Consider the following 24918-nt stretch of genomic DNA (forward strand, 5'->3'; position numbering starts at 1 on the left):
GTTTAATACCTCTTCCTATTGCCCAGCAAAAAGTGGCACTGAGCACGTCATTTGGGCTGGATGGGTTTGGTGAGCAGAGACACAAAGGGTTTTGGTTTTATTCCAAATCAGGGTGATGTTTTAGTTTTTGTTTGGTTTTCTCCCTGGATTATTTTCCAGCAATGGCATTGCTAGTTTTACTTGAAGGAGGAAAAAGTAAAATTTTCTGAATCTGGCTCATTTGTGATCAGTAGAGACTAAACAAGTTACTATTATTAAAGTTTAGTTCAATTTCTAAGCTAAAGATGGGAGAGAATGGAGGAAAGAAAAGATAAATAAAATTCCACTGAATTTTCTTCAAACTGTCTTTTATAAATTCAAAATATCAATGAGTTCCTCCGTGACAATTTAGCATCCCAGACCACATGGCAAAACCAAAGAGCCATGCTGTCTGTTGGGTTCAGTTCCTGCAGTGAGAACGGCCAGACACCCCGGCAAGGCAGGACAAATGCCAGCATTACCTGTTGTCCTACACCTCCCTCTCCTCAAGTCAGTGACAAGAGCCATGGACAGGCTACCCAGGGAAGTGGTGGAGTCACTGTGGAGGCATTCAAGAAAAGTGGAGATGTGGCATTGAGGGACATGGTTAGTGGGCACAGTAGGGATGGGTTGGGGTTGGACTAGATGATTTCAGAGGTCTTTTCCAACCTTCATGATTCCATGATTCTCTCTATGGAGTGTGCCAGGATCTCTGCACACAAAGTAAGTCCTGTAATGCAGTAGAATGAATTCTGATAGCAGTTTTGTGCAAGGTGTGTTCTCCTGCTGGGTGTTGTCAGGTTGGTGGGACCTCTGTCATGTTTTTTTTTTTCTTGCTAAATAAGCAGACAAGCAGCAGCGGAAGTAAAATAATGATAGTGAAAATAAGACTGTACGTGGTGTTTGCTAAAAGTTTTTCTTTTCTTTTTTTTCTAGTGTACTCTCTTCAAAAAATGAAGACAGGAAAAAGCAGTGCAAGAAGAGAGCATTCACCTCTCAAGTGGCTGGATTCCAGGGAAAAAAAAAAAGGGAAAATTCGGGAGCAGTTTTGCCTGGCTGCTTGCAGACAAGAAGCCCCACTGGCCTCCTGCCTGCTCCTGGGCTGCCAGCGGAAGCTTTGCCATGGACTTGGCAGCGCTGTGCCCAAATGCTGCCCGGCTTTGTGCTGTGCTTCCCGGTGGGGCCGAGAACACGGGCTGGAGGAACTCTGCATGGGAAAGCAGCCGCGTGTGAGCCGCCTGCTAAGCACCTCGAGGCTGCCTCTGGACCTCGCTGGAGGTTGCCTTAGCATAAATCAGCCTGGTCTTGCTGCCTCTGGGTTTGCCACCTTTATGAGGACGAGTGCTGTCATTGTCAATGCTGGATTTCATGACTTTTTCAACGTTAGGAAAAATGAGGAGTTAGTAGAACAGCTTAGCGACAGCCCAAAAGGACGGAAGTGGTCAAGTCAGCATTTTATTCCTTCATATAAACTCAGCCTTGCTCTAAGCAAATTCCTTGGTCGCCATGAAGCAACCCAGCGTCTCATCCTGGACATCTTGATGACCACACTTGAAACAATGGTAATTTTGGCAGCTGATTTTTGACATTGAGGATTCATCTGGAAGTACGCTGAGCCAATAAACCTACTGGGGTCCAGAGGAGCACCCTTTGTCCTCTAGCACAATGGGAAACTCTTCTCTGTGACACTGCTATAGAAAGAATGAGCTGGTGGGCAAGTGGTGCTACCCAGCGTGTTGTGCCAGACTGGCAACTTGCACCAATAACGGTGTGCTGTTAATTTTCTCCACGGTGCTGTAAGTAGAGCTCGCCTTGTCTGTAGAAATGAGGCAGGTGAGCTGGAGTGTCTATTATTTATAGACATGTTCTGTGCTGTATAAATGAATTTTTCATAGGAAAACTTTGTACAAAAAAAAAGGCATTGGAGACTGCTTCACAAATAATGGTGTCTGGGAACTTCAAATAAGATTTGGGGAATGGGTGAATATCCTTTAGTCCTCTCCCCTTAAAGTTATCCAGATGGAACCCTGAACGCACTGAAAACAATGGTGCTTTGACCCTGGGGAGAAATCTCAGCTCTGTTATGGACAGCAGCAGGACTGCAAAACACTGAACCACAGTTTGTGTTGACTTCAGTTGTCTCGCAAAGTTAAGGTGCCCATGATCAAATACAATGCTATTAGTATGTTGATTTGTTTGCAATACATCTCTTGAAAAGTGATATATTGAGACTGGACTGAAGTACAGTCTGACTTGTGAGGAAGAAGGAACTCTTCTGTGTCAAGTAGGTGACCTCTGTATTGTCTTTGCTGCAATCTATTCAATGCCAGTTGGGAAGAGGCTTGGGAAAAACATGAAATATGGCAGGAAATCGTTGAGCAGCAAGGAGCCTGCAGGCATGAGAGGAGCACAGAGACCCACCATCAAGATAATGAACAAGGAAAGACTGAGGAGGGAGAGAAGGATAGGTGAGAGGTCTGGCTAAGCAGATGTTGTGTGTGGATACTGTATTTGACTCTGGTATGAGGAAACACCAACACATCTGCCTTTTGGTACATGGACAAGGAAAAATATTGCTGCATCTTATATGGAGGCGAGGAGCAGGGAGCCCCTGGAGAGGAGCTGTGGGATGTGGGTGAAGCCCTTGGAAAGGCAGGGTGCCCAAGGGGTCAGTAGATGTAGAAGCCCTGAAGGAATACTATGGTGCCTAAGTTGGAGAGGACCTCATAGACCCACTCCAGATCTCCTTAAAGTGAGTGCACTTGAATCTTTTTGTTATGAGTGAGACACAAACAGCACCAAAAATCAAGTGTAGCCTAAAAGGCTTTCTTGAGCTGAGCCCTTAGTTCCAGAAAATATGGTTATTGAGTCCTTGCATTGTATTTTTTACCTATTATTTTTGAAATTTCATGCGTATAGCATAATTTTTTCCACAGTCTAACTGGCTGGACTCATTCAGGTTCCCAACACACATCTCATGCTCTAGGGGAATTTTTCTTCCCCTCCCAAACAAGAACTGCAAAAACAGACAGACACCTCTGTGTTGTGCCACCCCACAATGGCCCTGCTGTTGGTGCCAGATGGGCTGGCTGCTGCGGATGGCTGAGCTCATGCTTCACAGCCCATGCTGCTCATCCCTGGGCGATGATATCACCCCCGCGTCCTGCAAGAGCAGCTCATCTCCATACTGCTCCCATTGTAGGACCCTGATGTTGGCTCTGGGGTCAGCAGCTGAGTGCAGAGTCCTCACTACAGGAGAGGTGTGGACCTGCTGGAGTGCATTCGGAGGAGGACCACAAAAATGTTCCAAGAGGCGGAACACCTCTCCTATGAGGACAGGCTAAGAGAGCTGTGGAATGGAGAAGTGAAGGCTCTGGGGAGACCTGAGAATATGTCAAGAGGGGCTGTAAGAGAGAAGGGGACAGACTCTTTAGCAGGTTCTGCTGTGACAGGACGAGGGGAAATGCTTTCAAACTCAAGGAGGGGAGATTTAGATTAGATATGAGGAAGAAGTTTTTTACAATAAGGATGGTGAGGCAGTGGAACAGATTCCCAAGAGAGGTGGTGGATACTCCATCCTTGGAGACACTCAAGGTCAGGCTGGACAGGTCTCTGAGCACCTGATGGAGCTGTAGGTGTCCCTGTTCATTGCAGAGGAATTGGACTAGATGACCTTTGAGGGTCCCTTCCAACTCAAACCATTCTGTGATTCCATAGAGCTGTGCAGGGTGTTTCAGCTGCTCGCCATGCATGATGCTCCAACACGTGCTGTCTGACGAGCAACCCTTCTGCTGCAGGACGCTGACACGGAGTGCTTCTGTCCTCACAGCTGGCCCATGCCTGCATTGCTGGATGACATAGCGTGCAGCCGTGAAAGGCACGAGTTCTCTCCCATGCTCTCAGCCAAACAATTTGCTACTGTGCTTTACAGGTCCTCCCGCAGCTCAGCGCTGAGCAGGGGCCCTCCTCCTCCTCTGGGGGCTGCCAGCATGGCCATCTCTGCCCGCTTGACATTGCATGAAGTGATGAGCGATGCCCTGACCTAACAGCTCTTATGTGTGATTCAAGTGTTCTCTGAAAACACCTCAGGAGGTGCTTTGTACTCACAGAGCCCAGTGCAGCAAGTGCAGCATTTTCCTTCTGCTGCTTTGGTCCTACAGAGCTGTGTGCCTGTAGAGCCAGGGTTTGGAAAGCAGGGTGTTTGTGCAAGGCAATGCTCTACCTCCCCAAAGGTAGCGTCTTGTGTGAGTGCTCACCAGCAACGAACAGGAGCGCTGGGGCAGGAGCAAGCGGAAGCCACGCTTTGTCCCACAGCAGCCCCAACCGCTGCCTAACACAAAGGCAATTAGCTGGGTGCTAATTGGGTTACGGCTCAGGAGTGCTCCGTGGGTGTGCAAGGAGCAAGGTGCCCACCCGCCCCCCAGATCTGAGAGCAGCGTGGGCAGCAGTGAGCTCTGCCCTCCTGCTGCTCCTCAGTCTATGTGCTGAAGTTTCTCCATCGCTTGCGTATTCCCCATCCCGTTCTTTGCCTCCCATCCCGCTGCTCCTCTGGGGGAGAGAGAACCTGGCTGCCCTCAGTGAAATAGTTGGACCTTAGGCATATGTATTTAAATGTATTGTCCAGTTATTGCTTCGTTTTTACTAATTGGTCTTGGAAGTCATTTATGGCCCCTTCCTAATTCATCCTCTCCGGGAAAATACGACTTCAGGAAAAAACAGAATTCCACGAACAATTAGCAAAAGCTACAGCTGTGCCATAAAGGGGATGTATTTGGGGACGGGGGGAGAGATGTTCCAGACTGGAGCGTGCGAGTGTGGGGATGGCGAAGCCCCCTAAAAGCGCAGGAACGGTGCTCAGCACGCACCCCCAGAACCGGCGCGGAAGCAGCGCGCTGCCCACCGGATGCCACTGTTGCTCAATGTTACACCGCACCGCGAGCGCTGCGGGGCCGGGAGGGCAGCGGGGCCGGGCGGATCCCTGCACACCCTGCTCCCAGCGAGACGCGCTGCAGGGGCCCTCCCGCTCTGAACGCGCTGCGGCCCCACGGCGCTCCGCTGCTTTCCGCTCCGACTTCGGGGCAGCGCCGGGCGGCCTCACACTGCGTGAAGCGATGTCAGTGACTCTGGGCTGCCCCCGCCCATCACCGCAGCCTTCCGCCGCGTTTAGGAGGTGCCCTCCCAGCAGTCAGGGGCATCCGCGCAGGGAAAGTTTGCTCTCAGCACGCGGCGACGCGCGCCCGCCCCGCGACCAGCTGCTTCTTAGAAGCACGGCGGACGCACGCGCAGCCCCACGCGCGAACCTGCCCGCGGTTTCTGCAAAGCGAGGCGCTCGGCCCCCTCTCCGGCGCTATTTCCCTCCCCCTCTCCGCAGGTGCGGGACGGTCCGGGGGGTGGGGGGGCGGACCCGCCTCACGCCGCTCCTCCTCCCGCCGGTCCCCCGGCGGTGTCGCCGCTGCCGGCGCTCGGCGCTCCGCTCCGCGTGCAGTGGGCGCACCCCGCGGCCGCCCCGTCGGGCCGCGCGGGGGCGGCGCTGGGGGCGGCGGCGGCGGCGCGGAGGCAACTTCGGGGCGGCCCCGCGGAGCCCGCGCGGGGGATGGCGGCGGTGGAACCGGCGTTGAGGCGGCGGCGCTGAGGAGGAGGAGGAAGAGGAGGCGGCGGCGCGATGCCGGCGGCGGCCGGGGGGCTGCTGTGGTGGAGCTGCTGCGTGCTGGCGGCGGCGGCCGGCGCCCCGAGGGCTGTCGCGGCGCAGGCAGGTGGGTGCGCGGCCGGGCCGTTCGGGAAGTTGGAACAGGAGCCCCGGCGGCGCGAAGGGAGCGCGGCTCGGAGCTGCGGGGGAGACGCGAGGAAGTTGCGGGGTGCCGCGATGCGGGGATTTGGAGGCGTTCGGGAGAGCAACGGCGCGCCGTGCCCGCGGCCGGGCGCCTCTCGGGGCTTTATGTAACGGTGGCGGGGCCGGGAGCAGCGGAGCAGCCCAGTTCGTCCCGCGCTGCGCGCCGCACTTCGCCGCCCGTCAGCACTTCCCATCCCCGGCAGCGGCGGGCGAAGAGCCGCTCCCCTCCGCGCTCGCCCCGGGTCCCCTTCCGCGCAGCGCCGAGTGGGGCAGCCCCGGCGAGAGGAGTGCCGCGTGCCCCTGCGCCCACCTTCCCCCCCTCTCCCCGTTCCCTGCGTTCTCCCCCTTCTCCCGGTGTTCTCCATTCCCGGGGCTTCCCATCCCGCAGCCTATCCGTCCCCCCAAACACGAAGTGCTGAGCTGGGGCCGCCCCGCTCATAAATCTGGGGCTCGGTGTGACCCCTGCGTGCAGCGGGGCTGCCGCGGGCGATGGCAGCGCGGGGGGATGGCCTCTTGCTGGTTGGCGCTCACCCAGAGGGCACTGCAGGTGCGCGTTCAGAGTGCGAGCGTTTTGGGGTTCCCCGCCCCGAATTTGGGTTCCGGCAGTTTGGGCTCTCGGGACCCTGGGGACGGGGCTGTGACCGCCGCCCTCGCTCCCAGCGCGCCCGTGGAGGCGGCGGTGCCGTCGCCCAAACTTTTGCTCTTCTCATCCCGCGCCCGTTGCCGGCAGCACGGACGTATCGAGGCTCTGCGATGTTTTCGTGCAGCGATGTTCGCGGTGCACGGCTCCGCCGCGTCACGTGGGGCTGCTACCTGGGCGCCGGGGGCCTTTGTTCTGCTCGGAGATCGCTGGGCGACCCGCTCCTGTCCCCGTACGCGGCGCGGGCGGGGTGTTCGGTCACCGCCGCCGGACTGACCGAGCGCTGCTCCGAGTACGCGGCCGCTCTTCGCTTATGTCGGCGGCATGCTGTTTTTGTTTCTCCCCTTTCCCCGTAGCGAGGATCCCGCTCCGGACGAGGTGCGTGGGGTTGATTTTGTGCCCCCGCTCGCCTTCAGTCGGTGCCGGGCACGGCAGCGCTCCCCCTCGCAGCCCCCGCTGGCACCTCTCCCGCCTGTCCGCCGCGATGTCTGTCCGCTGCCTAAAATTAGGCTGAGCTCCGGGAGCCTCCGCGAAGGCACGAGAAGCACGGAGCCGGAGCCCCGGCCCTCGCTGCCGCCGCGCTTCTCTGTCCGTGCGAGGGGACGTGCCCGGCGCTGCGCTCCCGCTGTCCCCGGCTGTCCCGGGAGAGCGGCCCCGGCACCGACGGGCGTCTTGGTCCCAGCCCCCGGAGTGCCCGGTGACTGATCCGTGGCTCGTTTTCTTTTTATAAATAGATGGTCACGGGTGTATGCGTGTACGGATGCTGGCGCTGAGAGCTGCGCTGGTAGTTAACGTGAAAACAGTAACGAGGATGTGAAATACGTGCCCGCGGGTAAGCGGCCGGCCCAGGGAGAAGCCCTTGCCCTGTCCCCGCTCGGGACCAACGCTCCCTTCTGGTTTTTGGGGGAGATTAGAATTAACTCAAAAAAGAGTAAGCAGATTGAAGCAAACCACGGTGAGTCCAGTCGCACGTAGCAAGCGCACCCATCGGCAGCGCGCGCGTGTTCAGCGGGAAAACCTCCCGGCACGTCGGCGTGGTGGGGCAGGGAGCAGGTGGTGGCCCTTCTTCGGGGCGCCGTGGCCGTGCCGTGCCGGCAGCTCTAGGTGGCAGCAGCCCCCCGGAGCTCCCCGCGGCGGGAGCGGGGCTGGAGCCCGCCGAGCTGCCGGAGGGATGCGCCGCGTCGCGCGGTAACGGCGCGTTGGAGGGGCGCGCGGCCGCAGCTTCCCGGAGGTGGGCAGTGTCGCCGGGCACCGGGCACATGCCGAGCTCCTGAAGCCTTGCAGCAGCTGCTGCTATATATAAACTTGGGTTCTAATCGGCCTGCCAGGAAAACTTGTCCCGCTGCAAGAACAGGGCGCGGAGCTGGGGCAGCTGCGCGTTCGTGGGCGCATCGGTGGTACTGGGCACTGGCACGCGTAGGGGCAGCCAAATCTGTAACTCAAGCCGCAGGAGCACGTACGATTTTCAGTGTAAGAATAGCACCATTATAAAGGTGAGAAGGAGTAGAAATTCAGGCTGTAAGAATGCCGAGGTTTATTCTTGCTTTCCGGCAATACCTGCTCTTTGTTTCCGCCTCTGAAGCCTATCAAATCCGTCTCCTGCCATCAAAGTAGATGGGCAAATAAAGTATATAAGCTTGAAAGTAAGCCCTGGAGTTTTACTGGATGCAGTTATTTTCTGAGCTGTAAAAGATGTTCAGTCATCACACGCTCCTTCTGTAAGGTCAGTGTCAGAGATTTCTAAAATACACTGATTTTGTGCTTGCTTCCTCTGCCTCCCAGTGCCTGTACAGCTGGGCATACAGTACCCAAATGGGTGCTTACAGCTTGATCTTTCTTAAACCTTTCCTAATAAACCAGCAATGCATCCTGTGCTCTCGTCACAGGATGGATGCCTGCCTGCCTGTTCCTCCAGCTGAGTGTTGGGAATTTGCCTCCCAGAAACACTGAAGAGAAGTTAAAGAAAAAAAAAAAGCCCAAATAACTCCTTGTGGACAATGCTGGGTTACGAAGAAGTCGGCAGAGCCCCGGGCTCTATGAGTGCAGGTGGTCCCCAGGCAGAGCTGGGATCTTTGCGATGGGCAGGAAGGAAAACCATCATACTTAGTGCAATATGCCTCCTAACGTTCAATTTCCATTAATTTAAATTATGTTGAAATAGCAAGCATTTTAAATGTAAAAGTTTATGTAGCACGATTGTCGTGACTATTTTAGTAGCATTACAAAGCTGGCACAGCAGCCGGGCGCAGGTGTTCGTTCTGGGTTTCTTTGTGCTGACCCCTTCCCAGTATCCACCGTGAACTGGTGACTTTATTGGCCGTGCCATCCCAGCTCCCACCCCGCCACCTCTGCTCCTCTCTGCAAAGCTGCACTGTGGATATTTTTGCTCATTATCTTTGGCAGCAAGAATGTATATATCTAAATTTAAATTGCTGTTTGCTGAGGATATGTGATAGTATTTAGAATTCAGCATTATTTTATTATCTCTTTGAAAGGGTAAAAAAAAAGAAGGGCTCATTTATTTTGAGAGATATTTCTGTAGCGTGAAAATATCAGCAAAGTAGCTGGCGTTTTCCAGTTGTTGTTGACTTCAAATTTAGCAACCATTGTCCCTCTTGGTATATTTGATGCTCTAAAAATGTACTTGCCATTGAGTGGGAAGCTGAAGTGATTGGTAGGCAGATAGTGTTCTTTGGTGGCTATTAATAATGCTCAGAGGACATATGGAAAAAGCCACGGAATTGTGTAGAAAGGAGGCCAAAGTAATGTATATGGCTGCTTTGTTTGAAAGTTGCCTGTGTTCCAGAAAGTGAAACAGTGGCAGCGATGCTTTACGTTTTCTCCCCCTTGGTCCAACATCTCAGCAAGGAACCCAAACCAGGTCTGCACCATGTACTTCTGGGTGCCCAGGGCTCTTAGTGTGCAGCCTGAGCCTCTGGTAACACAGCTCCCTAAATAGCCCTCTGTGAGCATCTACATTCCTGTTGTAACAAAAGATTGGGGACAGTAGAAGAATGTGCTTTTTTTTGTGTTTTTTTTTTTCTTTCTTGTTTTGGAAGATTTACAAATGGGTTCACTCAGCAATGTTGGCAGCAAATTGCTTGGTGTTAATTTTCTCCTGAGATCTCAGGGTTGTGTGAATCTCAGCCTTTGCATAAAGAGGGAAAAGCATCTCTGCTCTGTGCACAGAGAGAGGTCAGAGCCCGTTCGTTCAAGAAACGAGAATCCAAGAATTATGAGTTTGAAATCCACTCCTAGCTCCTCTGCAAGATTTAGTGCTGGGGCTGAGTGTCTCATGGCTTTCCAGTGTCTGGCAAAGGTTGCTGGTGGCTTTGGAGGTGGAAACGTGAGTTTATGAAGGGTCTAATAACTGGTCTGCCTGCTGCTGTGACATGTGGTTAAGGCATTAAAATATATGGGTTGTGCCTCGTGCTACAGCAGAGCGGTTACTGGGTGGGTATCCTTTGATGCTGGAAAATGATCTTGCCAAACTTTTGCTGTTAACTTGAGTAGCCTCCTTCGTGCTGAGGGCAAGCAGGAGCAAAGGGAAAAAAGTGTTACAAGTGGTTAAGTAGTGGCTGAGGAGCATTAGAGCTGCTTGGCTTCCAGGCTGCCACCAGCACGCGTGTGGCTGGAGGGCTGTGGCACCAGGCACTGCTTTTCCTTTCCCTGACAGCACCCCGAGGGAGCTGCCAATTGCCACCAGGTCTTTGTTTTTAATGCTCTGCTTCCTTTCTTTCCCACCAAGTTTGGGTTTCCAGCGTTATGATTACTTATGGATTTGTAAGTCAGAAATAACCTTGTAATTGCTATATTGCTTTGCCTGCAGTAGCAGTGAGCGCCTTAAAGTTAATGCATCATCCACACAGAAAATTGATGTTTGGCCAAGACGTGGGGCTCTGACAACTGATCTTAAAGAGCGTTAGGCTGACGCATAAAATAGAGACCTGTGGGTGACAGTCACAAGAAAATTGAGGGTCTTTGGGATTATTCCATAAAAGAAAAGTATTCCCTGTGTTGGCTGAAGATGCTTGGGGATAACGAAGTTTGCATGACCTCCTTTCCTTGGAGGTCAGTGATGTGAAGGCCTGGGGTGAATGTATGCAATAAAAATACAACAGCTGATCATTCAAAGCCTGATTTTTGCCTGATCATCGGGGTCCGTTTGGTGAGACAACACTTGTGAGTTGCTGATGCCCTTGCTAATGGGATGTTTCCTTTCATGTGGTTTTCCTTGCATTTCTTTCCTCAGATAAGCAGCAAAAATACCCAAAGACAATTCTTCCACTGGAAAGTGACTCACAATAAGAAATTCCCAGTCTTTGAATGATGATACCTGGCCTGTGTGTACAGGCGTGTGAGCCTCCATTGTATGTATATTGTGCTGGTGGTCACAGTTAGAGATCTGGAAGCTTCTGAAGATGCTTGTGGCTCAGTTCTTGGTGGAATGTGCTGCTTTATGCCGGTGCTCTTTGGGCAAATACGCACTTGAGCATATTTTGTCAATATTTGGTTTTGAGTCGGTAGGTATGGATGATTTTGCTACAAAAGTAGTCAGTATCTATTTATTAAATAGCATTTGCGTTCAACAGAAAATGTACGATCCAATTTCAGAATTAGGCCCACCCAATTACACAATCAGGTAATCGTGCGTGTAATTGCTCGCACAAATGGTCAGTTAGATGCATAACTGTCCATTTGTATGCAAAATTAAGCAATGTTGTAAATGGGGCTTTGAATATTCATTGCAGAAAAGGCAACTTTCTGGACATGATTCCTTGTGTTGCTCCTTCTCCTTTGGTGGCCAAAGGCAGTGGTAGGAAGCAGAGCAAGTGCAAGCAGAAGTGTGCTGGGGAGCCTTGGAGGCTGGACTGGTGAAGAGAGCCCAGCCCACAAAGCAGCCTTTCCCTGCTGCTGCTGTAAGATCTGGGACAAGAACACTTCAGGACGTGATTTCCTCCAAGCATCCCATGGTGCTTCCCAAATGCAGTGTGTTTGCACGTGCTTCCTGTGCCAGTTGCCTCACTGAAAATCAGAGCTGCAGTCCTGTACCACCCCCAAGTTCTACTTGCTAGAGATGTGAATGCAGACAGGCTCTGGTGACTTTCTGTGGCCGTGGGATGTGGAGCCTGATGTCTTGTCACCCTCCTTCTCTCTGTGTCCCATACCCATGCAGGAGTGAGCTCACAGTGTTCCCCTCTGATTTCAGGAGGAATTTCCCTTTTTGTCGACACCTCCTGCTAATATTGCAGCGTTGTTCCCTGGTGCTCACTCCTTTCTTTTATTACTACTCCTAAGCCCCTAATGACAGAGTAACAACTTGCCTTCTTCAGCAGGAGGCCTCTGAAAGCCAGCTGTTGCATCGGGGCTGTCAAGAGTACTGTGTAAATAGCTAAAACCTGCTCGTACACTTATGTATTCCCTTCCAAGGAGCCAGCAAGTGAGACAGTGCCGAAGAACTCTCCTCTACCTTTTTTTTTTTGTGGGTTTTTTTTTGGCGTTGGTGGGAGATGAGGGGGGGGAAAACAAAAGCTGTATTATGTCAGCAAGCTGAAATAAATAGCACTGCAATGAGAAGCAACAGCCTCATTCACCTTGCATCCATGCAGAAATAAGGGAGCTCTCTCCCATGCCTGGCAAAAAAGAGAACGGAGGGAAATAAAGCGGAGCTCCAACCTTGGTGTGCTGTCATGCTCAGCTCGTGCGGCCGTGTGCTGCTGCTGTGACCGTGAGCTGCACAGCACGGTGCTGTGCCCACCACCCTGCTCCTCCTTGGCACAATGCAGCGTTTTGAAGGCATTGGTATTAAAATGGGAAAAAAAAGAAGTTTTTGCATTAAGGAGGCACAGTGTGGTCAGACTAATTCGCTGCAGTCTGTGTTGTCTGGTTTTCTTTCCATTTCCCTGAGTTGGCACTGTTTATGGTGAAATTAAGGCAATTTGGAAGCAAATTAAAGTAGATACTGAATGAAAGGGGAAAAAAACAAAAGTCCTTTAGGAGAGCTGGTGGAACGCGGAGCGATGACAATACTGCAAAACTTTGTTCTATCTGTGGATGGCTTACCTTCCTGCTTTCTCATTGGAATATTGCATTTACTTTTTGTTTTGAAGTTTCCAAGTGGCACAGAGGGAAAAACCCCCACCAAAGGGTCCTTCTGCACGGGCTGCATGTCAGCAGGTGCCTCCTCCCCACGCGGTGCCTTCCTGCAGCGGTTTCTTTATAACAAACTCCACTGTTAGTCACTCTGTAAGCAGTGAAAATAATGAAGCCATTTAGCATTCCTGGGGATGCCACGTGCACTCCTGAAAGTACTTTATGACACTTCAGCGTTAGTTAATGTGCACTTAAAAAATAAGCCGTTATCACTTGAGTTGCATCTCGTTTCTGTCTGCACGGTATTTCTCTTTCAGCGCAGAGCATCATGCTGTTTTAGTTTGTGTGGTCCTTTGGGCGTTGCATTGATGCACGGGGGTGAGGGGTGAGCACGGGGCAGCACTGTCTTGTCCCTCTGTGTGGTGTGGGCTGGGTGATGAGGAGGTCATCATGCTGCTTCCCAGCCCCGGATTGGTAGAGCTTGGCCAAGGAGTGTGGAGATTGCGGCGCAGAGCAGGTGCACTGCATCTGCAGTCATCCCAACTCTACTTCGTAAGCTAAAAATGAATGGAAGAGATTCTTTTTGTCTGCCCAGACTTTTTTTTTGTTTTTCTAGACAATATTTTTGGCAGGTCAAACCATGTTTTGTTATGAGGCGCTCTTCCCAGCATTTCATTGTTTGAGCACGTGTTAATTATCGCTCAACAACCGGGCTGAGATGCAACTGCGGGAGCCTTATCTGAAGGCAGAGCCACTGGCAAACGAATTCATTACGATCAGAGCCACTCTAATGGATGTTAAATTAATTCATAATAATGTGACACTTAAAATCCAATGTTAAGCAGCGTGTTGTTAATAATTACAGATGCACTTCTGCCGTGTCTGTCTTTAATATTGTTTCTTCCGACTGCGTGTTCAGGAGAAAGCCTGAGATGGGACAGCTCTCCACTACTGGTCTTTTTACACTGATAATTCCAGACTTTGATCGGGGCAAACAGCTTAATTACCGATGTGTCTGTTTTGCAATGAGTAGATACACAAGCGTGAAAGCCACCACGCCGATGTGAATATATGTAATTTATAGCAGAGGTTCTCTAACTGCGGGGTTATTACAGGAAAGTGACAGTAATTAATTAGGATGGTCTCTTTCTTGCCATCGTTCATGGGAGAAAGTGGAGGGGAAAAGTGTCAAACGTTGCCATGCTTAAGGTTAATACAGTATCCATGGTTTGCTGTTAGACTTATTTGGAAATTGAAAGTGATTTCATTTATGTAAAACTGTTTATTTGATACTTAGTGCTTTAAAAAGAAAAACGAGAAAAGAAGCGCCTTCACTGTATAAAACCCCCTTTGTGGCATGCCCTAGGGCTGGGAGGTGTTGGTTAATGTTTGTGCTCCCATGCAAAGCTCTGCAGCATCTCCTTGCCCCAGTCCCGCTGCGCTCAGGGTGAGGCTGCTTTGCTTTGCATGGCCACAGTGAGTGGGGCTGAGTCCTTTTTGGGCTTCAGCAGCAAAACCCGTGCCAGGACTGTGGCCACGAGGTACCCTGTGCTGCAGACACCGGTCTTCTTGGGTTTTCTTCTTTGTTTTTTTTTTTTTTCCTATTTCTTTTGAAAACACTGATGTGGAAGCGGGTGGGGAGGCTTCTTTGGGCTGTGCCTCCAAAGGTCATATAACACTTTATGTTCTCCTCGACATGACACAGTGTGACAGAACAAAGTATTTATCTTGTGTACTTGTCAGCTTCGTTCTGCCGGCTCCGGAATGATGAAATGCTGCAGAATATGCTGCTGCTTGTTTCCTTTAGGGACTTGCGTTGATTTGTTTAAAGTGTCGTCTGCACCCAGTAAACGCTTCATTTATTACAGCTGACACCTGGAAATGTCTGAGGGAGATGCATCAAGGCATCGCGCAAATATTAGTTCCTTTATTTGCCGTTGTGCTCGTGTCCCGCTATAGACGTGGTCTGCGATGATCCGTGGTGCTTCTAGAGGTGCCACCGGTGTGCTGTGCTGGACCTGCGTGCCTCCGTGAGCCGTGCTCTGTTTCCATCAGCAAAATGTGTTGTGACTCGTGATGGGCCAGCTCCGCTGCTAATTACCGCGTGAGTCACAAACGAGCTCTTGCCTCGGGAGCTGCGCTCGTCCTCGCCTCAAACTTCTGCCCGTTACTTGTTCCGATGCTTAAGCAAAAGTAAAAATAGACCTCTTGCAAAGGGGGGAGCAAGAGTTTGAGACGGCGATGAGACCCTGCTAATTAAAGCGTTGGATGCAAAGGTTTTTGGATTCTAATTCCAAGTCCCATGTTAGATGTATTGGGTGTTTTTTATTTTTTGCATTATGCAATTTTCTGCTGTCCCTGGAGGACAGCAGGACCGGAGTTCCCCCCTCAGCAAAACAATTGGTGCAAAGAGAAGGAGCGTCAAAGAGATGGTAACTTCAGCAGTTAGCACTGAGCTTCCCCTTGGGGGTTCCTGACAACGCTGGAGAGAGTGGGGCCTGCTGCTGCCTGCATAGACTGTATGGCAGAGGCCGTGCAGTGCCTGGAAGGATGCAAATATCATAGCAAAATACATGATTGTATCTGCAGCTTTTGCTTGCTCTTTGCTCATTGCTCTGAATGGTGAATTAAGAAGTGACCCTGTGTGCCAGCTTGCCCCCATTGTGTACGGGGCTGTACAGCCCTGCACAAAGGCCAGCTCCTCACCAGTAATTGGTGTCTATCATTGGGATGTTGATATTTCATGGTGGTTAATTGACAGACAGATGGCGGTCCATACCACAGCATATGAGCAGAGCTTTTCCCTGGGCCAAATGGTTACTTACCTGGTTTTCAATTAGCAAAGCCTGCCAATTACCTGGAGTGGTTTTTCTTTTAATTATGCAGCAATTACAGCAGCAAGGTGGCCAGGCTGTGGGGAGGAGAAGGGAGCTCTGGCATGGGCAGATCCTTGCTAGGAAAACCCGTAAAAAGAGACCAAAAGGGGAAAGCCAGGCGATGGGAAAGACCCATGAGGCATACTCTTGCTCTTGGCTCCACAGAGCCCAGCAGTGCACATGTAGGCAGTTGCTTGCTCAGTGCAGAGGAACAGCCTCGGCTGGTTTACAAAGGCTTTGGTTGTCATCTTAATCTCCATCCCAGCTAATAGTAGCCCGGGCAATGAAAAGATACTTCCTTTGTAATTATGGCATTCTCCTTTTTCCTCTGAGCCACATGTTTAAATCATTGGGCATCCTATTCTGAATCGTCTCCTGGAGTTTATCTTCCCCTGCAGATCAATCTCTTATTGTACTTTATTGTGATGAGGCCGTTCATCTTCCCTCAGCTCTGCTCTGCCTGACTGGTTCCCTGCCTTCGTCGAGGAGCTGGGAAGGAGATGGAAGAGGCTTTGGGCTTGAATGAGCCGGTGATGAAGTTGGGGCTCCTCTGGGATGGAGATATTAATGCAGCATCATAAAAGATGAGACCTGCCCTCACTTAGGGTGGCTCCAATAATGAAAAAATGAAATTAATGATAATTGGCTCTGCTAAGGGGATGTAGTCTGGGAAAGACATTTGCCCTAATGGTGGTGGTGGTACATGGTAGGGTCAGAGGAGCTGCAACGGCCCAGGCTGCCTCTGTAGGAGGAGAGTTCGGTAATGCTTTGGGGAGCCTCCAAAGACAGCGAGGGTTCCATTATGTTGTGATGTTGCTTGCTTTGTAGCATGCCCAGTGAGGGCAGTTGAGGTTTTAACAGGTTTGAGAACAACAGCTGGGCTATAGCATGCATGTTGGGGTAAAGCAAGGAAACGAGGGCTCCGTATGTTCCTTGGGAAGGAGATTCTACCTCTGCAGCCTGTAGAACCTTCCCCAGTAAGACACTTTCTTTCTTTTTCTTCATTCTTTGTAAGCCACCTAAAGGCTCGTGTGAAGCCCTGGTATATTGCAGATGTCATCCAAGTCCTCAGTTTGTTGCTTTGTGCATCCTCCTCCAAGTCCCCCCTTGTGGAGCTAACAGCTGTTAATTAAAGCAATTTCCTGCCTATAAAAAGTGATCACTTTGTTGCTGACACACAAGCTTGGGTTTTTCTGCCTTTGCTTCAGAGGGATAGCAATGGCACAAAGCACCTCTTCCTCCCTGAGCTGGAGGCAAAGATTTTAGGTGCCAAACTGTGGTCTGGAAAAAGCCAGGATGAGAACTGGTGCCGCCTCTGGCCCTGTTGGGTTCATCCATTCACATTAGTAATTTGGGGTTGTCAGTTTGGTTCAGGTTGTGCAAGGAGCCAGCATCCTGCACTGTCGTGAGCTTAATCCATTTCCTCTGTAGGAGTTCAGTAGCTCAAAACAGAACTTGCGTTGTATTGCCAACGCAATTGCCATATCCTCAGCAAGGAAGGCTATCAGAACTGAACCTAACTAATGACTAGAGCTATAAATAAATAAGTCCATGTACGACGCTACCTTGTTCTGGTTTTGGATCTGTAGCTTCTATGGGCAGAAAATCTTTAGTTTTGAATTTTTTAAGGGTGGGTGGTATTACAAGGCTGCCAGGGAGACCTGAGGATAGGTGGGAGCAGCTCTCTGGAATATCCTGGCCACAACTCCAAAGAGAAATCCACGGGCCATTTTGCATGCACTGTGGTGTTACAAAATGAAGGAACTCTGCTAGCTCTCCACTGAGGCAAAAGGAGATGCTTAGCTTACTTAAGTAGCTGATTCGGGCCCAAAAGAATTATCTTTTTATTTATTAGCGCATTAAAATTCCTGTAATTAGGTCTTGGTGCAGTATCTTGAATCCTTTGACTTGAAAGTTTTCTTGTTCGTAACTTACACATCAAGCCTTTGGTAGTGTTACAGCTCCACAGATCATGTGCTGAGCTAATTAAGTAATAACGATTGAGGTGCAGGGTATTTCCTTGGGATTAATGACTGTCTGGGAGGAGTTGATGGCCCAAGGTGTAGCTGAGGGCCATTAACACCAGACAACTATTAATTTTAAGAAAATGCCATGTGCCAAGGTCATTACTGCTATTAGAAGCTGAGGGCAATGAGGAGGTAGGTGCAGGGGAAGATGAAGTAACACAGGAAGTATATGGATTTCAAGAAAATATAATATGGTTTTAATGGGTATCTGCATGGTGTACCTGTTGATTAGGCAGTCTATTTCTTCCCTTCATTCCTCACTGTTCTGTCCAAAGCTTAATGACGAGGATCGCGGTGATGGAGAATGATGCTTTTCTTGTCTAGTGCCCTTTTTCTTAATGGTGCTCATATTTTGGTCCACCTCAAAAGACATTTTATGCGTATTACTAATGTATTTTTTTTCCCATTTACTAGAGGGCTTAACAATGCAACCTAGCAGTAGCTAAATATACTATTGGTGCCAAATTGACCTCCTGTTCATACAGACAAATATTAACTTGTTCTTGTCTTGTCCCTCTTCTTGTAGCTACCTATTACGTGAACAATGTGTGCTCAGTATGGTGTCAACGTTTGAGATTTCAAAGGGAGTGATAGGGGTAAGAGTCTGAAGACCCACAGATCTATAGGGCTGCCTTTAATAAAGGTCTGTTTTTGTAGGTTATGCTTACTAAAATGGCATTAAAAATGGTGTTGTTACTGTGAAAAACCAAGAACAGTGTATTTAAGCACCTGTTTCTGTAGTGAGAGAACTGTATTTCAAATTAGAACTGTGGTTGCAATGTGGTATACTCCATTTTGGGTTTTTGGTGGAAGGCTGGACCTGATTATTCCCCAAGGACTGAAGAAGATGACAAATCTTACAGATCTTCAGATAATAGCTACATCTTATGTTTAAAAATGGAAGAGACTTGGATGTACATAGCTTGCATGACAGCCTTTTCCATCGTGTTGTGGCTGGAAGAGTTTGACCATCATCATTATCTTAACGTGATAGTTTGAATGTTATGAGGCAGTCTTTCTCTTTAAGAAGAAGCATTGGAAGGGCTATCTCAGCTGCTGAAGGAGGAGGGCAGGCATGCTGGTATCCACTGTATAAACAGCAGATTGCTCCCTCGGGCAAGCCCTGGCCTTTGCCAGAGCAATATATTTGCCACTGTTTTAAAATTAGGTGCAGGATGCTTCTACTGATGGATTTTTCTGAAATTAGTCCTTGTGAAAGCTGACTTGCCTGTGTTTTCTGATTTGGCTGGAGCAGCACAGGAGGAAGAAGTCTTGTGGGGGCAGGACACTGGGGGTCTGGGGGTAGGGTTTATGGCAGTCCTGGGGGTCTGGCAGGCATTGAGTATCCTTCCATCCCTGCAAAACACAGGCATCCTTCTGCAGTCTCCAGTTGAGTCCCAAAATCACTGTGCCTTGCTAGTTAGATCTGGTTGCTTTTTTTTTTCCTTTTCTTTTTTTTCCCTTTAATTAATTCAAGCATTTAAGAAAAGTTTCGAGCATATGAGAAATGCAAGTTTTGTATCAAACTTTGTAATTTTCTTAAATGTCATTGTAGATACCGATAAATAATCTGTGAAAAGCAATTATGGCCTGAATAATAATCCTAACTAATAAACAGAATGTACTGTGTAATTTTGGTCGTTTTCAACCATCTGGCTCTGGTCTTCCTAATTGACTTAAAGCACAGTGACAGTGTCAGCTGCAAACAGCATTCAGCTCAGCTGAAATTCCCGAGCAGGCATTCCTTTGGAAACTTTCAAATTTTGGAGATTTTCAAAAGAAAACAACAAATCAGTGCATCGGAATTATTACTATCTCGATTACAACAGCACAGATCACGAATCCATCAGCATTGTCTTCCACTGAGCACAAAAACTTGATTTATAATGATTTGATTGTGTGCGGTTTCATTATTTCCTAGTGAAACTGCAATTGGAAGACTCTGAATGTTTCCAAGTATCTAAATTCATGCTGGCACTCACTTCTGAAGCTGCCAGAATTGAAATGCTTTCTGTGTCGGCTGGGCTGAAGGAATCTCCTAAAGCCCAAGCGTCCCTTCGGTCAGCTGCTATTTGTGCTTTGCTTTTTCATTAATGCGTAGCGTTGCTAAAATTTCCAGGGCTCGCACTCAGTGTTGGAGACCCCTTGGTTTTGTTTGCCAGTAGGAGGTAGCAGGCTGATCTGTCAGAGGTGCTGAGATGTTTATTTATGTCCTGGCTGCAGGGCAGGCTTTCTTCTGAATTTCCTAGCCAAAGGCTTAGCGAGTTTGTGGCTTGCTCTGTGCAGCCTAGGCGCTTGTGCTCTAATTGCCACGGTGAGCCTGACGTGACAGCCTAGCCTCCTTTCAAGGCTTATTAATTTGAAGTGGCACGCCTGGTCCCTTGCAAGTTGTGGACTTTTAAAAATGTTCATTATTTACTTAGGTATTGGATATTTTTGCAAGTCCTGCTATGCTTTTTGCAAGGTGGTGGTGGAAAAGCTGTCCTGGGACATGTGAGCAGAGCACGGGTTTCCTTGTGCCCCGCTGTCTGACCTGCAGCCAAGGGTTTGCTCTTGGGGAGGATGCCTTTTATTGCCTGGATTTGCTTAATGGAGCACACAGCCTGCTTTGCCAGCCCTGCCACTGAGGTTTTCTGCTTAGTTTGCTAAATTTGATTACACCATTTGGACAGGTTTTAATATTTACGCATGTAGAAGGAACAATGCAAATGGCTTTAATAAGCAGCAAGGTATGAAACGTAGTTGCTGCCCTTAATTCGGTGGGGTCCTGGTGCGGTAACGTTGTTGAAGTAGTTTGGGTGCTCCCACTGAGTGCATAGCAAGGTGACCTGCTAGCTAATTGTTTTCACATATGCTGCTGTGTATAATCATAGCCGCTCTGAAATGTCAACCCCTGTCTCTTGACATCATGTTGACCAGTATACATCATCAGATAACGTTCAGGGTTAAATATGCTCTAGGTTTTGCATAAATAACTTTGTGAGGGCTGGTAATTAGGAAACACAATTTCTGTGAGATCTGGCGAGGTCAAGATCGGAAGTTTGGAGGATCTCTGCATTCTGATCCACACTTTGGGAGGTTTGATGATTTAGGGATCTGGATTAATTGGTGACTGATGGAGACTTTGCAGCCCTGGAATGGGAGCGAAGAGCTGCCCCTATTGAAGCAGAGCAGTTGGGTCAAGGCTTAGGGTGGGACCTGTGCCAAAATCTGGGATGAAACTTGGCTTATTTGGGGCTGGAGCATCAAGCGGCTCCCCACAGGCTTTTAAAAGGTTTTGTGGGTGAGTGGGGAAAAAAGGAGAACTTCATTAAAAGCCTCTTCTGGGCTCGGTTGGATTTTAGCAAGCCCTGCAAAACTGTTCCCTGCTTGAGGAGCAGACTTGGTTGGTGTGATCAATGCAAAACCAGAGACCTGTGGGGAATACTCTTTTTTTTTTTAAAAAAAAAAAAAAAAAAGCTATATTTGCAGTCTCCAGCACTCAGTCTGCATGTTGTGGTAGCTGACAGGGAGATGTAAAGCCCATGGTTAGGCTGATTGCCTTTATGATGTGCTCAATGCAAGTTAACTCACTTTTTGTACCTTATACCATTTCATTTTGTAGTAGCAAATAAAGCTTAGATGTAGTAAACATAATGTATACTGCTGCTCGATTTTACAGGCCAGGAAATAAATGAACTTCCTATGATATTCTGCATCTCCTCCTAATAAATAGAAAGACTGCAGTGTGATCGCATGTGAGTAACTGGAAATCACTTATCTCTAGCTTGTCGCCTTAGCACTGTTCTCCTCACGCCCTTGCATGTTGCGCAGTTTACCAACAAAATAATTTTTGACATCGAATTTGGGATTAGCAGCGTACAGCTGAATCGAGGCACTCAACCCTATGGTCGTTGCATCAAGGTCTGTCAATGCTGCAAAGTCTGAGCTGTTTGAGAATGAGTGCATGCCCCTGATTGAATTTACTGAAACCAAAAGGGATGGGAAAAAAGCAATTTTGTTGTTAATTGATAATGTATTCTACTTGTGGGTTAGCAGTGCCCACCTGTAGGGAGAGCGGTGCAATGTGTCCCCATTGGTGCCATCATCCACTAAGCAAGGAACCTTGGCACCTGGCTGCCTGGCTCTGCAGCCACGTTTGCTGTGTGCACATGGGTGAGGACTCCTGTGGAATTAATGCTAAAAATACTCGTGTGGCCATCTGAGTGCCTGGAGCCCTTTCTTTGGAGGCACGGCGAGGAAGATTGCTCATCTGCTCGCCGTCCTCGCCACACAACCTGCCCACTGAAGAGCTGAGTGACGGGCAATCTGGCCTATCCATATGACCATATTGTTTTCCTCCCCTAATTAGCCCGGTCCTCACTGTGCTGATGAGGAAACAGATGCATGGAGCAGCAAATTACCTTCATCTCGCCTCCAAACAAAAAAGACACAGCTCTTAATTGACTCATTTGATCTCCAGCAATTCAAAGCAAGGAGAGTGGAAATATTTAAAAGTGGCACTTCGGTTCTGTGGAGGGAGAAGTGTGCTGGGAGCATATATTCGTGCATTCGTGTATGCATATGGCTTGAAAGTGCTGAACGTGTGGGAGGTGGTGTGGCTTGTAGTGCAGCATTTGATGCCCCTGAAGAGGGCACAGAGCTTCTGACAGCAAGAAAAAAAAAGGAACGATACTGTATTACTTGCTTTGTCATCGCCTAAATATTTGCATACCTACTTACACCAATGTTTCATTACAGTTCTTTGGTAAACACTTTTTTTCCATGCTGCATGGCATGCTGCAGCTGCCTCTGTTCCTGCCTGGGCGCCAGTCCAGGTTATAAATGCCCATTTCAATTGATTGCTATTGCAGTGGTCTTGTTTTGGTTTTTTAAGACCTTTTTCTCACTGCTTCCCAGTTCCATTTTCTAATTTCCCCCCAGTGGAATGTGAATTGCATATGCTATCATTTGGCTGTGATAAGAATCCTAACATGTCTGTTATCTTGGTGGTTTTTTTTAATCGTGAGTAATGATTGCTTTTTTTCCTAATAACAATTGGACATGCTTATTCCATTTTACTTAAGCATAAACCTTTCAGGAGGAAAGAAATGGTCCCGATTAGCAGAGTCAGGTTGTGTGTAGGCATCAGGTGTGAAGGTATACTTTTTGAGCTGTGTTTTCCTCTGATTATGAGAGTTCTTGCGCCTGAAAGGCATGTAATTGTCCTAAGAAGGCCTGTGCGTGCTCGTGGCTGTTAGCAAAGAAAGCAGAAGCAAACGGTTGGTAAGCTGCAGAATGCAGAAGCTGTGTTTTAGTAGAGCAAAGTTAATGAAACTTACAAAGCAGTCTTCTCATTATTCTTATTTTAATTACTGATACAGTAAGTGGCTTCCTTTTACCTAGCATCGTATTGCTCATCTATTTAATCATCTGTTGCTTTTATGATTGCATGTGTTTTAACAGAAATGAATAAAGGAAGAATGCATTTGCCATTGAGTCAGCCTTCTACGTTCGTTATAGGTTGTTTAGATTTTAAGTAATTTGTTACAGCAATACTCCTGAAGTTTGTAGTATTGTTATGTTTTCTGAGTCAGATTGTTTGAAATACAGTTGCTATGTTACCCCTGTGCGCTTGCTATGTGTTTTTGCAGGAAAATCAAGGTGAGACCAAGGGAAATAGAAGTCTCCTATTCTTGCATTGGTTACTTGGGATGACTTTTGACAGTGCCAGGGGGATGCTGAGGAAAATGTGTGGTTACACCTGTGTGGGGGAAGTTCAGCGCAGCCCCGCTGCTGCTCTAGCATCCAGCCCCATGGCCTAGGAAGACTGAAGACTTACTTGGTCTTTTTGTTTTTCAAGATTTTCTCAGGATTATTATTATTATTATTTCATTCTTTTGCTGTTTTGGCTGACAGTCCTAACAACTCAGACCATCTCACTGCTCCGAGGAAAGGCAATGCTTGGCAAATCCCCCACATGGGGAGGCTCACAGCTGGGCCTTCCAACCAGATGGGCCCTTGAGTGTAGCTGGCTGCTCAGTCCTGGGAAATCTGTCCTGAAGTGAGCAGAGGGGGCTCTGTGCACCCCCAGAGCATCACGTCTGGCTGGACCACAGGGTTTCAGGTCCCACCTGGGTGCCGAGTGCTGATGCACGTGTCCTGTGTGTGCTGCACCATGCTGGGCCCCATGGAGCGGGAGCTAATGGTTCTCCCACAGCTGAGATCTGCATGCTGAGTGCCTTCCTCCTTCCTCTACCTTTCTTCTTTCAATATTTGGTCAATAGTAGGCAGTTGAGCCTTAATCTAAGATTCCCCTGTGTCTCTGCATGCATCATCATGGGATGGTGATTTCGTAAACCAGCATAGGCCTTTTGAACCCAGCGGCGCAGCTAACTGAATGGAACTTGCTGGGAAAGACACAAAATAATTAGTTTGTGTCTGCTGTCAGTGCATGGCTATTGTAACACGGCTTCTTTTCTTTTTTTTCTCTATTTCTTTTCCTCCTGTGTCTCCATTTTACATATTTTTAAAGTATAATTAGCATGGGGAGCCAGAAAACATGTTTTCTTTCTTTGTGCTGGAAATGGCTAGTTGTCACTTGTCAAGATCTCAGGATTTTAGAAACAGGGAGATAAATGCTGTTTGTGGTGAGGGGAGGGCTCACGTTTCATAGGGTGTCACGGAAGTACGCTTCCTTGGAGCTAAGGGCTTGGGGATACTGGGATGCTCATGGTTAAACCTTTGCCCCCCTCTTTAGCCTTTAGCCAGGGTTTTCCCTCATGCATATCATGGTTTTTGGACAAACAGAAAAACAGCAAAAGCAAGATTTCCTCAGGTCTGCAAAGTGTTTTGAAATTGGTGGGTGAAAATCATCCTAACCTGAGTAGTATTTGTTACGAGGGGTGGCCTAAGGTTCAAGCCTCGTGGACCAAAGGGCTCTGAGTACTCACAGCCTGGGGCTCTCATGGCACTTTTACCTATTGGACTGAGCTCTGTTCTCTCCTCATTCAATTTCTATTGCTTCTTTTATGGAAAAGCAAGTCTGGTCCATGCGAGTCTCCCAACCTTCCCCCTGCGTGCAGCACATCACCTTGTGCTGTGCATGGGTGCTGTGGGTGGTGTAGGGAGCTGGCCTGCTCCTGCAGGTTGTCAGCAGACATGGCAGGAAAACAGTGTTTCTCATCATTTAAAGATAGGTGCCACACATTCTCTGTGTTGGCTGGTGCTGCTGGAGGCCTGGCCCCTTGCAGCGCATGCTGCAGTGTTTGCTCCCTTGCTTCCCAGCATTTTGGTCCCCTTCACCTTCCCTCAATAGCACTTTTCTTTACAGCATGAAAGCTTTGTATAGTAAGGACCTCCCAGCAAAAGAAAGAGTTACTTCCTTTTCTTTTTCTTCTTCCCCTCCCCGTTCTGCTCTTTGCATCCATACAGTTTGGGCTCTCCGCTGCCAAG

At 48.9% G+C, this 24918-nt stretch overlaps 1 protein-coding gene across 3 annotated transcripts in view; it reads left to right on the forward strand.

Annotated features, from left to right (window-relative positions):
- Positions 5642–24918, forward strand: part of ERBB4 (erb-b2 receptor tyrosine kinase 4) — a 538439-nt gene continuing 519162 nt past the window's right edge. For 2 of the 3 annotated variants that reach the window (XM_021398689.1, XM_021398691.1), the window contains exon 1: positions 5642–5771. In XM_021398689.1, the coding sequence (XP_021254364.1) occupies positions 5681–5771 (91 nt within the window). In that variant the 5' untranslated portion in view covers positions 5642–5680. The remainder of the gene's footprint in view (positions 5772–24918) is intronic. The other variant, XM_021398690.1, reaches the window with a different exon arrangement.

Source organism: Numida meleagris, chromosome 5, assembly GCF_002078875.1.
Source record: "Numida meleagris isolate 19003 breed g44 Domestic line chromosome 5, NumMel1.0, whole genome shotgun sequence".
In the NCBI taxonomy this organism is placed as follows: domain Eukaryota; kingdom Metazoa; phylum Chordata; class Aves; order Galliformes; family Numididae; genus Numida; species Numida meleagris.